Raw genomic sequence first — 12,539 nt, forward strand, 5'->3', positions numbered from 1 at the left:
CGTGACGGATTATTCTACAAATTGTTACATCATGGTATCGATGGAAACTTCTTCAATGTACTGAAATCCATGTATATGAATGTCAACTATGCTGTTAGAATGGAGAATGGTTTATCAGATTCCTTTGTTTCCACATGTGGAGTAAGACAAGGTTGTAACTTAAGTCCGTTGCTATTTAACCTATTTATCAATGATCTGTCGCAATGTTTTGACCGTGACCAATGTGATGCAGCTACTTTAACTTCTAGATCTATTAATTGTCTGTCCTGGGCAGACGATCTTGCCTTGATTTCATTGTCAAAGCAGGGACTTCAACAATGCATCAATACTCTACAAACATATTGTGATAATTGGAAATTAACTGTCAATGTATCTAAAACAAAAGTTCTTATCTTCTCTAAAGGCAATACAAAAAAAATATCAAAAGAATTCTTCATATATGATAGTGAAATAGAAGTTACAGACAGTTACACCTACCTTGGAATCCCTTTTACGTCCTCAGGTAAATTTAAAACAGCCAGAAAATTTCTAAAGACCAAAGCTATGAGAGCTATCTTTAAATTAAAATCACTTTTATCTTCCGAAAATATTTCCATAGCGCTAGGTAAAGATCTTTTCGACAAATTTGTAAAACCTATCCTCATGTATGGATCTGAGTTAACATGCTTTGACCATACCTCGAAAACACTGAAACTTATTGTCTCAAAAAACATCCCTATATCTTCTCCAAAAAATACTCTCTCTTTCTTATTGAAGAAACTTCAGATCGACGATAATATTCCACTGTCGATTCGAAAGAGCACTTGCACTGATGCAACTCATTCTTATATCATTAATTTTGAGAGAAGACCAGACAAAGACATGTTCTTAAGACATGCGTCTGGGCTTGATATAGAAAAGGATGGCTTTTCAACCGATAAAACACGCCTCCCTTTAGATATACCGGAATTTGACATACTTGACACACGTTTTCAGAAATTTCTACTTGGTGTTCATTCAAAATCATCTAATGACGGCGTGCGAGGAGAGTTAGGAACTTTTCCTATTATAATACCTGCTAGAATTCAGCTCATTAAATACTGGCACCGTTTGGTAAACTTACCTGAGGACTCTCTGCTTCGCGATGCATACAACACTGTACTTACTGATAATCAAGACTGGATTAATCATGTTAAGGACATTCTCTGTTACCATGGCTTTGGACACATATGGATGAAACCTGAGGCTTATAATATAGATTATATTGTCAACCAACTACGCCTCCGGCTACAAGATACATATATACAAAAGTGGTTTAATTCTATTGAAAACAATTCAAAGCTGTCTTTTCTTAGCAAGTCAAAAGAATGTTATGAACAAGAAACATACCTTTATGATATAAATAATTTTGAAATTCGAAAAGCGATTACTCAGTTAAGAATCAGCAGCCATAAATTGAATATTGAAACAGGTAGATATTACAATGTAGCCCCTGACCAAAGGTTCTGTCCTTTCTGTCCAAAGCATATTGAAGATGAATTTCACTTTTTAATGGAATGCTCTAGATACGCTATTTTACGTAATGAGCTATTTACATTTCTCGAATACAGTACAGCAGATTTCAAGAGACTCGATGCTACAGACAGATTTGTATATATCTTTGGATGCCACGACTCCCATAATGCAAGGATAGGCAAATATATCAAAGACTGCTTTGCTATTAGAAAGAGTAATGAATCTCATGTATAGCCCAACTCGATTGTAACACTATTTCAAAGACTAATGTGTCAGCCCTTCTTGTTACGTTAATTAGGATATCAAGTCTTATTCTCTACACCTATTTTGTACTTTGTGTAACAGTCATTGCCATACTTTGTACCATGTACAAATGTCGAGCAATAAAGTTCTATCTATATAAAGCCAGGAGTACATAAAAACGTATTTTGTCTGACCCAGGAAGTTATAACATCCTTGACCCTTACTTCTCTTGACCTCAATGAAAAGAGGTCTGCAGGCCGATATTTTAGGTTCTCATGAACAAACAACAAAGGTTTACAAAAAAAAGTATTCTTGGCGTTGACCCAATTTACGGAAGTGACCCAGTTTACCGAAAATGTTACTTGGATCCTCCTTGTTGGTTCACAATACACAATGCAAGGTACATGTGTACCTTCACTGTCAAAATATTGAATAGGTAGTGATTATAACGCGGGGAGGGGGTAAACGACCCGACAATTAAAACATGGGTGTTAAAATACACAATATTTACTGAGTCTATAATTTTACCTCCATTCTCAATGTTCAAAAGCAACGTTTCGAGATGCGAAATTTAGCTTTTCTTTGGTACCTTATTAAGTCTTCCGCGAATGGCAAACTTATCTTCTTTTTCCATTGCGAAACTAGTAAACCTTTTTTGAGTGCTGTGCTGTCGGAATCAAGGGATGTACCATTTTACACGACTTCTCAAAGAATCAATGAAGCGCATGCGACAGAAATGATACTGGAGGTACAATGAGTGTTACCGACGAATTGGATAAATGTTTCACGCTGTTCTTCATCAGTTTTATTTTCCGTGGCTGCAATTTTAGGCGGATCTACGGTAAGCCTTGCCGCTGTGGGCCCGTGCGCGCGGCCTCACACCCCTGCCCGACGCGCGCATGCATAATCAGGCGATGTGAATAAGCGTTGCCATGGCGATAGCGGGATGATTGGCTTGGCGAATCCCCCTCCTTTGTCACCTTGTCAAATGCATGACAGGCCCTGGTGAACCGGGAGAGAAAGGCGAGAGAACGCGTGCTCGGCGAAACGGTTTGTACACAAGCTAGTGACCGGACTGCGTGTGTCAGTGTGTGCTGCATGCAGTACTGTACTGTACTAGTAGTCTACACACCGCTTCTGTGAGCGGGAATCAGTGTAGAGGAAGCCACAGCTGACGCGCGGAGCAAGGTTTATCGCTGCGGAACACCGGGTCGGCTGATAACGAGCAGGGCCCCGGGCGACAACCGGTCGATATACGGGGAGACACGCGTGGGGCGCCGAAGACAACCTCCCGTAGTCTCGGCATTGTTGTGGGACTGACCCGGGCAATTCGGCAGAAGCTCCCGTGCCCCGGGGATAGGCTAGACAGGTATACAGTTGCGAAAGAACAACACAGGAGCCTCCCATGTGGATGCGCACAGGGTAGACAAGCGCAAGCCCCTGTCTGCCTCTCTTCTTTCTGAAGAAGACAAAACCTTCAGGACGCTGCCTTTTTGGTCGGGACTTCTTCATACATGAACTGAATGGACTGAGATTCGAACTCGGGACTCCTGATCCTGCGTGTGCCGCTGTGTCTGCGCACACAGCTACTACAGAAGGTGTGGGACTGACAGTTTGACTTCTCGGCTAGAACGCGAGGCTGCTCTGCAGGGCCTCTGCAGACCAGCGCCGACCCTGGACACCGTGGTGGATTCGAACCCGGGACTCTCGGAGAGCGCCTTCATCTACACGGAGCAGTCGGGCAGCATGGTGGTGAACTGCGCGGGGTGCGAGCGGCCCGTGCTGGACCGGTTCCTGCTGAACGTGCTGGACAGAGCGTGGCACGCCAAGTGTGTGCGCTGCAGCGACTGTAGCTGTCGGCTCACGGAGAAATGTTTCACTAGGGACTCCAAACTGTACTGCAGAGAGGACTTTTTCAGGTTGGTACCCACTCTATACCTTTGTCCCTTTTTACATACACACACTACCCCACATCCCAGCCACATGGGGACAGAATCTTTGACACTACTGTCGACACTCACGACAAGATGCACCAGAATTTAGCAAAACATTGCGACGAATGTGGTCTATTTTATCAAGGAGCTTTTATCAGATCCTTGATTTTATGGTATAAAAGTTTTCGCCCCAAAGCCGACGCTGCCGACACTTGGTGTCCGTTTATTTACATCCGCGTCACAAACTTGACACCCGCCACTTCACATCACCGTGCGAAGTGCTCATCATAAGAAAGGGAGGGGGACGACTGCCCATTTCCTCACCGTCAAACTTTATGGCGCGAGGCGGGAGAGGGTAAACTTCGGGGAGCGGTTCTCAGGTCGTTTCGCCCGCCCGGCAGTGTAAACTGACACCGCTGCGAACAGACACAGTAACAATGATGATTTTATGGTCCATAAATCCGGCACTGATACCGCGACTGAATCTTAAATACTTCAAACGTCGACTACAAACTTTTTTTTATTATTACCGAGAAGAATATTCACCACACGGCAATCGTGGGAGTAAAATTGTCTGACAAGGAAGTGATGCCCCCAGGTAAAGATGATAACATCATTTCGCGGCGCTAAATATGACACATTGGTCGCTGATATATTTTATTATATTTTCTACATCTTTTTCTTTGCCTCTGCACTATACAGGTGATAGTCGAGATACGGATAGCAGAGTCAGAGGTGTTAAACTAAATAAAAAGAGTGTATCGCCACGCTTAAGTTTGAACGTAAATTATTCCAACTTATTCCAATTCCAGGTAAACAATATTTGACAAGTTTTCTCGATGGGTTTTTGCTCATAGCTAGTTGCTACACGGTTTGACTAAAGCAAAAGAAAACATATTTGATATCCCACAAAATTTATGTTAATCATGAAATAATGCGAGTTAAGAAAGGCGATACTGATACTAGTGATATACAGAGGTGTATCAGACCTGTGTACAGTCCCTGTGATATTTAGAACAAGCTACCGAAAAATGTAGGCATCAATTCAATAATGCAACATAACCACATTACACGGCATTGAATCTATGGGACGTATTGGGCACATGGTTTTGTTGAAATGATATTATTTCCTAGATAATATAAAAAACACAAGACAAAACTCGCCGAACGAACCCACAATGATTGACAAGACCACAGACGACTTGTCCAGGTTGTCAGACAACGCGGAAACGTAGGCTGAAAATGAATATGAACACTTACCACAAGTTATGTTTATGATTTAAAATTTCATGGTTGACCTCAACAATGCATGCTGTCACAAAATACTTATAACTTTGTAATAATATTACATGTCAATCGCAGCCAATCGCTTTATGCAAGTACTGGATCGTGTAGATTTGGCCGGAAAAAGTGAGAACTAGTTACATTAAAACGCGTTTTCTTTCCCAAGCACGACTGCATGTGTTTCTACACGGTACATGACCGAGGCAGGCCGATTTGTTTTGTCCCGGGATAGTCAGTCGCAGATTTCCATTGCAAATGGGGGTCGCCGTGGAACCCCCATGTTCCCCTGTGTGTCTATGGAAATGTGGCATCGGGCATTTGCTTTCGACTACCGCTATACTCCTGTATAATCAGCTCTAGAGGACGACACATCGTATCAAACGTCATTGCACGTATGGAGACCAAGACAGAGACGTTTGAGACTTGTCTTTAAAAGTAGCGTGTCACAAAATCAAGACGAAGTGTAACTTGAAATCACCGGCGATGTTCTTATGTGTACGTTCGTGTTCTTGAATACATGATGCTCGCCTTAGTGTGTGGCGGTGAAAACTAAAATAGACCTTTCACCGGGGTGGCTTTCAGCACGGGCCTCCGGAGTGGTGTATCGGGCTCGTAACCTCTGGCGGTCCCCCGACTGCCCTCGCATCCGGTCCGACCTCTTTTTTTTTTATACGGCAGGGGCAAGCGTTCCGTCGAGCCTTATTTCAGCGGTCGGCCCTTTCTGTCGGTGTTTGTGCATGCGTGAGACTGAATAATGCATGGTGTGGCCTACTCAGTGCCGTTATTGTACGCCCGGGCCCGCGGTATTGTCGGTACATACAAAACGCGGCTCTCCTCCGCCCGGGCCAGATCGCAGATGGTTTTGATGTATACGGCTCAGATATTCATCGCTGATCCCGGCGGAGCCCTAGCTCCGGCCATAGTAAAAAGGGGGCTGCTTTTGGATGTTTCTCTTCCTTTCACTTCCCCAACGCCGCCCGGACCATTCAGCCACAGCCTTGAATTATAAAAAGTCACCACATCAGATGCGATGCAGGTTTGCCGGTATCTCATAGCTTACACAAGCTTTTATGAGGACTATATAGTCGACACCTTGCGTCACTTTCACTTGCTGCTCAGGTCACAACCAGACTCAGTGCAGAAGGACGCACGCTTTCAGGAGCCAAGGAGCTTTTAAGAATTTTGAATCTCCATGTACATAATATAAAAAGAGTGGCTTGTCAGTCACTCGTTTTATAGTCTTTGCCTTGTGTATTCTAGTCCGTATCAGAACGCAAGTAACAACTTCGCATTGGCAGCATGTAATGGTTAGCACCTCACAGGGAAGCGACCGACTACAATAAACACATCGGGGTCAGAAAACGTGAACCCTGGTCGTCTGTAGACTGACTCGGGAGAGCCACAGTCAGACAGGCCTCACGTGGGCCCCGACTCGCGTACCCGCCCTGGTCCCCCGACCTCAGGTTACTGTGAAAGAACGCGTAAAACAGACTAGAGGACTCTACCGTCCAAGTGGTTGTAGTGCCACCACCGTAGACGCTGGAAATCTTATTTCATGCCGAGACAAAATGGTATGCTCACATTGCCTTAATTTAAGGAAGCAGAGAACGATTTAATTTTCCACAAGCGTAGTATGCAGAAATTCATCCCAAAATACGTGTATTTTTCTACCAGCGCTATCATTGAGCCCCGTGGCTAACAATCCCCCTTCAAGTGAATCCTTACCTCCGGTCCGAGCCTACAAGCCCCACCATAAATCACTCTTTCTTGACTTCGATCGCCCGAACGAACCGCCAAATCCTCGGGCTATCTGCCGTGGTATTTCCCCGATATCGCCAAACGTCGTTCTCCAGGGCACTGGCTACATACACACAGGTTGAAGTTGGTGATCTTCCTTCTTATGCCAAGGCTGGCGCTTTTGACACTCTCTTTTAAGTCGAATTTGCTGCTTCCCACCTTACTAGACACGCTGGTGTAAATAGTTTTGTAAAAAAAAATTATGTGTCAACGGGGGTACGGGGATCGTGGAATTCACAAAAAATCGGCCGACCAACTCCTCAGGTAGCAAAACTTCCCCGGCAAATCATTTGAAGAAGACCTGTACGTTTATGCTCTCTAACAAGCTAAGTGAATAGAATACAGTTCCTAGTGATTCTAAATACTAATTCGGTAAAGATGTGATATAAAACTAAAACTACAAAGTCTAAAGTATGCTTATATGTACAGGCTTAACTTCTTCTCACTTCTTAAGACAGTTGTAAATGTAAAGGCAGGTGGAGTTTAAAATACATTCTCCCTATAAATATAATATATGAAAGTTAATTTGCAAGTTCTTGCCCGTGGGCTAATTGCAACATGTAATATACAGAATAAATGGTAAACATACAAAAAAAGAGACTTTGGTTTAGATAACAATGGTGACAAGTGGAAACAAGAGGCTATTCTAGTGACGATATGTACAGCTAAGAGCTAGGCGTAGTCAATCTGGCAGAGACTAGCAGGAAGAGGGTTCGACTCAGGTGCGGGTATTTTCGCAGGTGTCGGGGCGGCCGTGAGGGACAGAGGCCTGGATATTTATCACTGATCCGGCCCGACCAAACCTGCATCGATCCTTCGTGCCGAAAAGAAATCGATCTAGCCGGAAAAGAAGAAGAAAACATACCCACACAGATCGAACGTGGTGAATGTTGTGGTTAGGGTTAGGCCATGTTCAAAACAACGGCGCCAACGAGAGCATGCTAAAGGCCCTAGGAATGAGGGCGGTCTCTTAGGACGAAGGCGCTCCTTTTTTGGTCCATGTTCATACATGTGTAAAATCGATACACGGAATTAGGAATATGAATTCAGCATGCTGAGATCGGGGCTAGGGGATTTTGAGGTCATCCGCGATTCCTTATAGTGTGATACAGAAGTACATGTGTATGTGTGTGGTGGGTCTGTGTACCACCCTCTGTAAGGCTCGAACAGGAAGCCCGGAAAATACGAATTGTCTCTTTGAAGATAGATAATCATTATGACACTTGGCGTAAGTTAAAGACGCTTCCTTGTCGTCGTCAAAAATCAGGACATTAATAACTTACGAACCTCTGTGACATTGGAGTGATACTTTTGCACGTATTATCCACCCTCGTTTTCATATATCATCGCAAATATACTTAAAGGACAAAAATATTTTACTATCCCTGCCGAGCGTATAATCCAAGTTCCCCTTGTACCTTATTAGTGCTATCAGAAGAACAGATCACCCCAAGCATCATTTATAAACTCCAAGGATCGCCCAGACCGAGTTGAAGATGTCTAAATGAGGTTTTAATGAAGCCTGGGTGATTAGCTGGTGACCAGGGCGCTTGTTTAATGATAACTACAGAGGACCAAATAAAGTAGGGTGTATTGATATCTACCGGCGTAGAACGATTGGCAATCCGATTAAGTAGAACCAACAGTTATGTGTGTTACTGTTATATAACAAGGCACAGCGTCGCAAGTTTCTGTACATGCGAGCGTGACAGTTGATGTTGTATAAGTACGTGACAAAAACAGACTTAACTAACCCCAAATTGACCACAAATTATGTTCACATGAATAAATTATTAGACGGTATCTGATCTAAATTGGAGCTGTCGTCACACATAAACATCTAAAGCTGGGCACGACAGGGGGCGTGTATACGATATACCGAAAATCAACACTTTGTATAAAAAATAAACTACGTTAATACCACATAATCTGAGACGTAAACCGCTAATACAAAATATTTTCAACTCGTGTTTATATGCTATCATTACATATTGTAGCCATTTCTAGCATTCCAAAATTGAGCTGCCCTACCGCGTAGCGACGGTAGGGGACACCGTACATTTGCGCACACACACACACGCGAACCAAGGGCCACGCTGTCACTTCATATCATGCAGGAAATAAAATAACAAAGCTTGGACCGGCCAAAAGTGGGACTGTAGAGGAGTAATTGCTTGAACTTTTAATTATAAAAATAAACGGACGCCCCTCATCCCTCATCCTTGTTGTTCCGTCCAATGTTCTGTACCTAGCATGCCACCCACCCGTGTGTTGTTGTGACTGTGCGGCCGGCATAATGCATTCCGTCGTCTGACATTTAGATTCGACTGACCAAGATTCGCGGTTATGAGTCACGTCCTGACTTGTTCTTGTTGCTGGGCAACGTGCTCTATTGTCGTCTGAAATTTGCAACTTTCCTCTACTGTGGTCGTCGTATCCGGAGTCATTCGCTCCATATACATCCACAAGTTGTCAACTTGCTTTTATGTTATATATTTTGCAACACAGAATCTGTTTTACTCTCTTTTTTTGTGGTAAATGACAAATAAGGATACTAGATCTTAAGGATAACAAGACAATAAGACAAATGCATGATAAAATGATAATTTAACTTTTTTGTGTGTATTCTATATAGCTATATAAACCGTTCGAAGATACCTTCGAATCGAACATTTGAGTAGAACATAACATTCTATTCTAATCGAACATACCATCGAACATATATTTGGAACACGCGTTCGAACATTTAAGTGTAGCGAAACAGATTGTGCTGAACTTGAAAAGTCAGTGCGAATGAACGAAAGATGACATTGTTGTATCTGTATCGGATGTCTGTAGACACCAGGAAGTGTACTTGTGCAGAGTGAATGATGAAGCGATGACATCTTACTAACTCGGCGGCCCGTCAGACGTTAGCTCCCGGCGGGGGCCCGCGTGTCTTCGCGGCGGGGCGGCTCGGTGTTGTGTTTCCCCTGTCAGACCTCGTTTCACACCGCCTCCCGACCCCGCAACCCGCCGTCACACACGGTCTTCGTCCCGCGAATCATAACCGCTCAGCAAACAACAAGGGAACACAGGGGATGACACAAACTATCTGACTTGATGCGCGACAGCACTCGTCGGCTTAGCACAATGTAGAATACTAGTGACGTCTGTAGTGTTTGATGACTCTAACTTTAGACAATAAACAAAAAAGGGCACAACCCACAAATTATGATTTCAATTTTTTTCATCACTTTAAATCATGTCCCTTTTCTCCGTTATTACGTAAAGAGTAACCGGTGGGGCAATGGTTCGAGTCCGGCCGTTTCCCAAGGTCGCGATCGCGTGCTCGAGTCCATTGTTAGCAGTACAGTGAAGGAAAATCCACCTAACTTAGTGTACAATGTAAGGATAAAAACAAGATATAGTCAAGGCCATAGGACTGACACAAAGTGGCCCAAAACACGACCGTAAAGCTTTCAATAGAAAACAGACGAGATGAGTCCATGTAAGAAGACATATTCACGGGGCAGTAATTTTGTTTGGGGTCGTAAATATCTTTCACCAGTTCTGGGTTCAACTCCCGGCCATTGACCTTCTTAGGTACTGATTATCCTAGCTATAATTCCACTTCTCGGTCACTGTCAGCTCTGCAATAAAATCCTTCTTACTGACTTTGAAGAAAAAAGGAACGTTACACTTACATGCGAAGAAAATACAAGTAGGCAAGCAGCTAAAAATTCCGTTCTGTGCAACTGTGCACGTGTTAGAAAACAGAAAATACGCACTAATCACCTTTAATACGACATTTTTGGGTTACAGAAACTAGACTTGATAACGAAACGCACGTGCATGGCTCCTATAAACATTGTGTGTGTTATGTCGCCGATTCCAGCTGCAGGGACCCGAGTACTCTGCCTTTCCGCGGATTAACTCATTGCTCGCTGGGAGAGAAAAGATGTGCTTATTTGCGCAGATGGTTATTTGAGACACTCCGCCGGTTCCATTGAATATGCTTATTATTATATCTGTCAGCACAGAGTCTTTCCTGCACACCGTCTTTACAGTCAAACAGGCGGGTATTTAAGCCTTGTTTCCCCTCACCTTTGTCACACACACATCAGGCTAGGCCCGGGGATGACAAGTCCGACCTAAATATTGAATATTACCTACACTTCGTTAAAGGGTAGTGAACATAAGACTCTGCATGAGTGAAATGGCGCTGCAGAGCCGGGCAAGAAGACGTTCTTAAGCTAATTGAAAGGAGGGAATGTAATTTTGATGACTCTACGCGAGGACGCACGACGCAAATGGGATTATGTTAGCCTTAAGAGATTTGGTTGGACTTGTAGCTCAGTCCGGGACAAGTTCTGAGGACTTGCCGCCCTGTCATCATGAAACATGGCCGAGGGCGATCGAGTTACAGGTGGTCCTTTCTATCGCTGTTTTCTCTCTCTTCTGTTCTGACACTTTCTTTCTCCATCTGCATGTGCCTCTCAGTTTTCCCTTTTTTTCTCCCTCTGACTTTATGTCTCTCCCTCTCTATATTTCCCTGTTCCTCTCTTCCTCTGACAGTCTCTCTTTCTCTGTCCCTCCTTCGCTTTCTCTTTCTTTCCCCCAATCTCATAGCCCCCTTTTCCTTGACGACTAACTCATAAAAATACAACAAATGACACTACGACTAAAAATAACTGAACCCAGACAAGAAAACCTTTCTCCGATTTGCGCTCTGCACCGTTTTATGACACCTTGTCACAGGACGCAAGTATCAGGGTTGTTGAACTTCTTTTATTCTTGTCTCCAGTCTGAGTCCGTACGTCGCCTTACTATACAGCTGGGCTGGGCTGTAAGGGCAAGTTTCCAATACTTGCAGTTCCCCTGACATGCGCCCTTGTACTTACCACGGTCACCAGGCACAAGGAGGGCGTCTTGAGAAGGTGTCCTCAACCTTAAGGGGTCGAGCGGCATGTCTGGACGGAGTCTGTTTTGAAGCACGCGCTGAAGAAAAGACTTTGACGCACATAAATTGTAACGCAGGAAAGAAAGTACTGCTGCAGTTCACCAGAAAACCGCCGGGGGGCTCATAATCTGACAATTTCTTCATTTTGCCAACATCCACCACATCTTCATGAGCTATACGAACAGACAGACAGACAGACAGACACACGCGCACACTTGTACACGAAAATATAACCACCTTGGCGAAGGTAACCATCAACATCATGGTATACCAGTATGCTATATGTATTACCACAACAGTATGCCAAGACTGTCGTCAAAGTGTTCTTCAGAGGGTGGGTCTTAACTTTTATGACATCAGATGTTAATTTTTGTTTTGTATCGTCCCCCAACGACATGGGGGTCAAGGACCAGGTAGGTAAGTTAGGTTTACGAAGACAGAGTACTGTACAGGGCGTCACTGTATCGTTAATACGTTATCATTTGGGAATGACAAAACAGGAATTCGAGCGCTAGAATGATGCAGACGGTACTGCCACTGAAGATTGGCGGGAAAGCTTTGTTTGATTGACGTATAGATCGACACGTGGAAGCCGGTTTGATATTGAAGTCCCACCTTGCGCTGCGCGGGTTGGGGAGGTGTCAGACCTGTCGGGCTGCCGGTGCGTCCAGGTGTCCGCCAGATGTGGGACCGGTCTGGCGCCAAACACGGACAGGAAACTCACCGGCGCTAGGACAAAAACAACGATTCTACTAGGGGGCAAAACATACACCACTTCGTCCTTAGTCTGTGTAACACAAACTCTGCTGTCCGGAGCTGTAACTGACCCCTCCCGCAGAGGCCGG

General features: G+C 44.2%; 1 protein-coding gene across 2 annotated transcripts in view; it reads left to right on the forward strand.

Annotated features, from left to right (window-relative positions):
• The first annotated feature begins 2,725 nt into the window (after positions 1-2,725).
• Positions 2,726-12,539, forward strand: part of LOC118413522 (LIM/homeobox protein Lhx5-like) — a 113,181-nt gene continuing 103,367 nt past the window's right edge. The window contains exon 1 of one of the 2 annotated variants that reach the window (XM_035817014.1): positions 2,726-3,656. In XM_035817014.1, coding sequence (XP_035672907.1) covers positions 3,484-3,656 — 173 coding nt within the window. In that variant the 5' untranslated portion in view covers positions 2,726-3,483. The remainder of the gene's footprint in view (positions 3,657-12,539) is intronic. The other variant, XM_035817013.1, reaches the window with a different exon arrangement.

The sequence above is a fragment of the Branchiostoma floridae genome, chromosome 4 (assembly GCF_000003815.2).
Source record: "Branchiostoma floridae strain S238N-H82 chromosome 4, Bfl_VNyyK, whole genome shotgun sequence".
NCBI lineage: Eukaryota > Metazoa > Chordata > Leptocardii > Amphioxiformes > Branchiostomatidae > Branchiostoma > Branchiostoma floridae.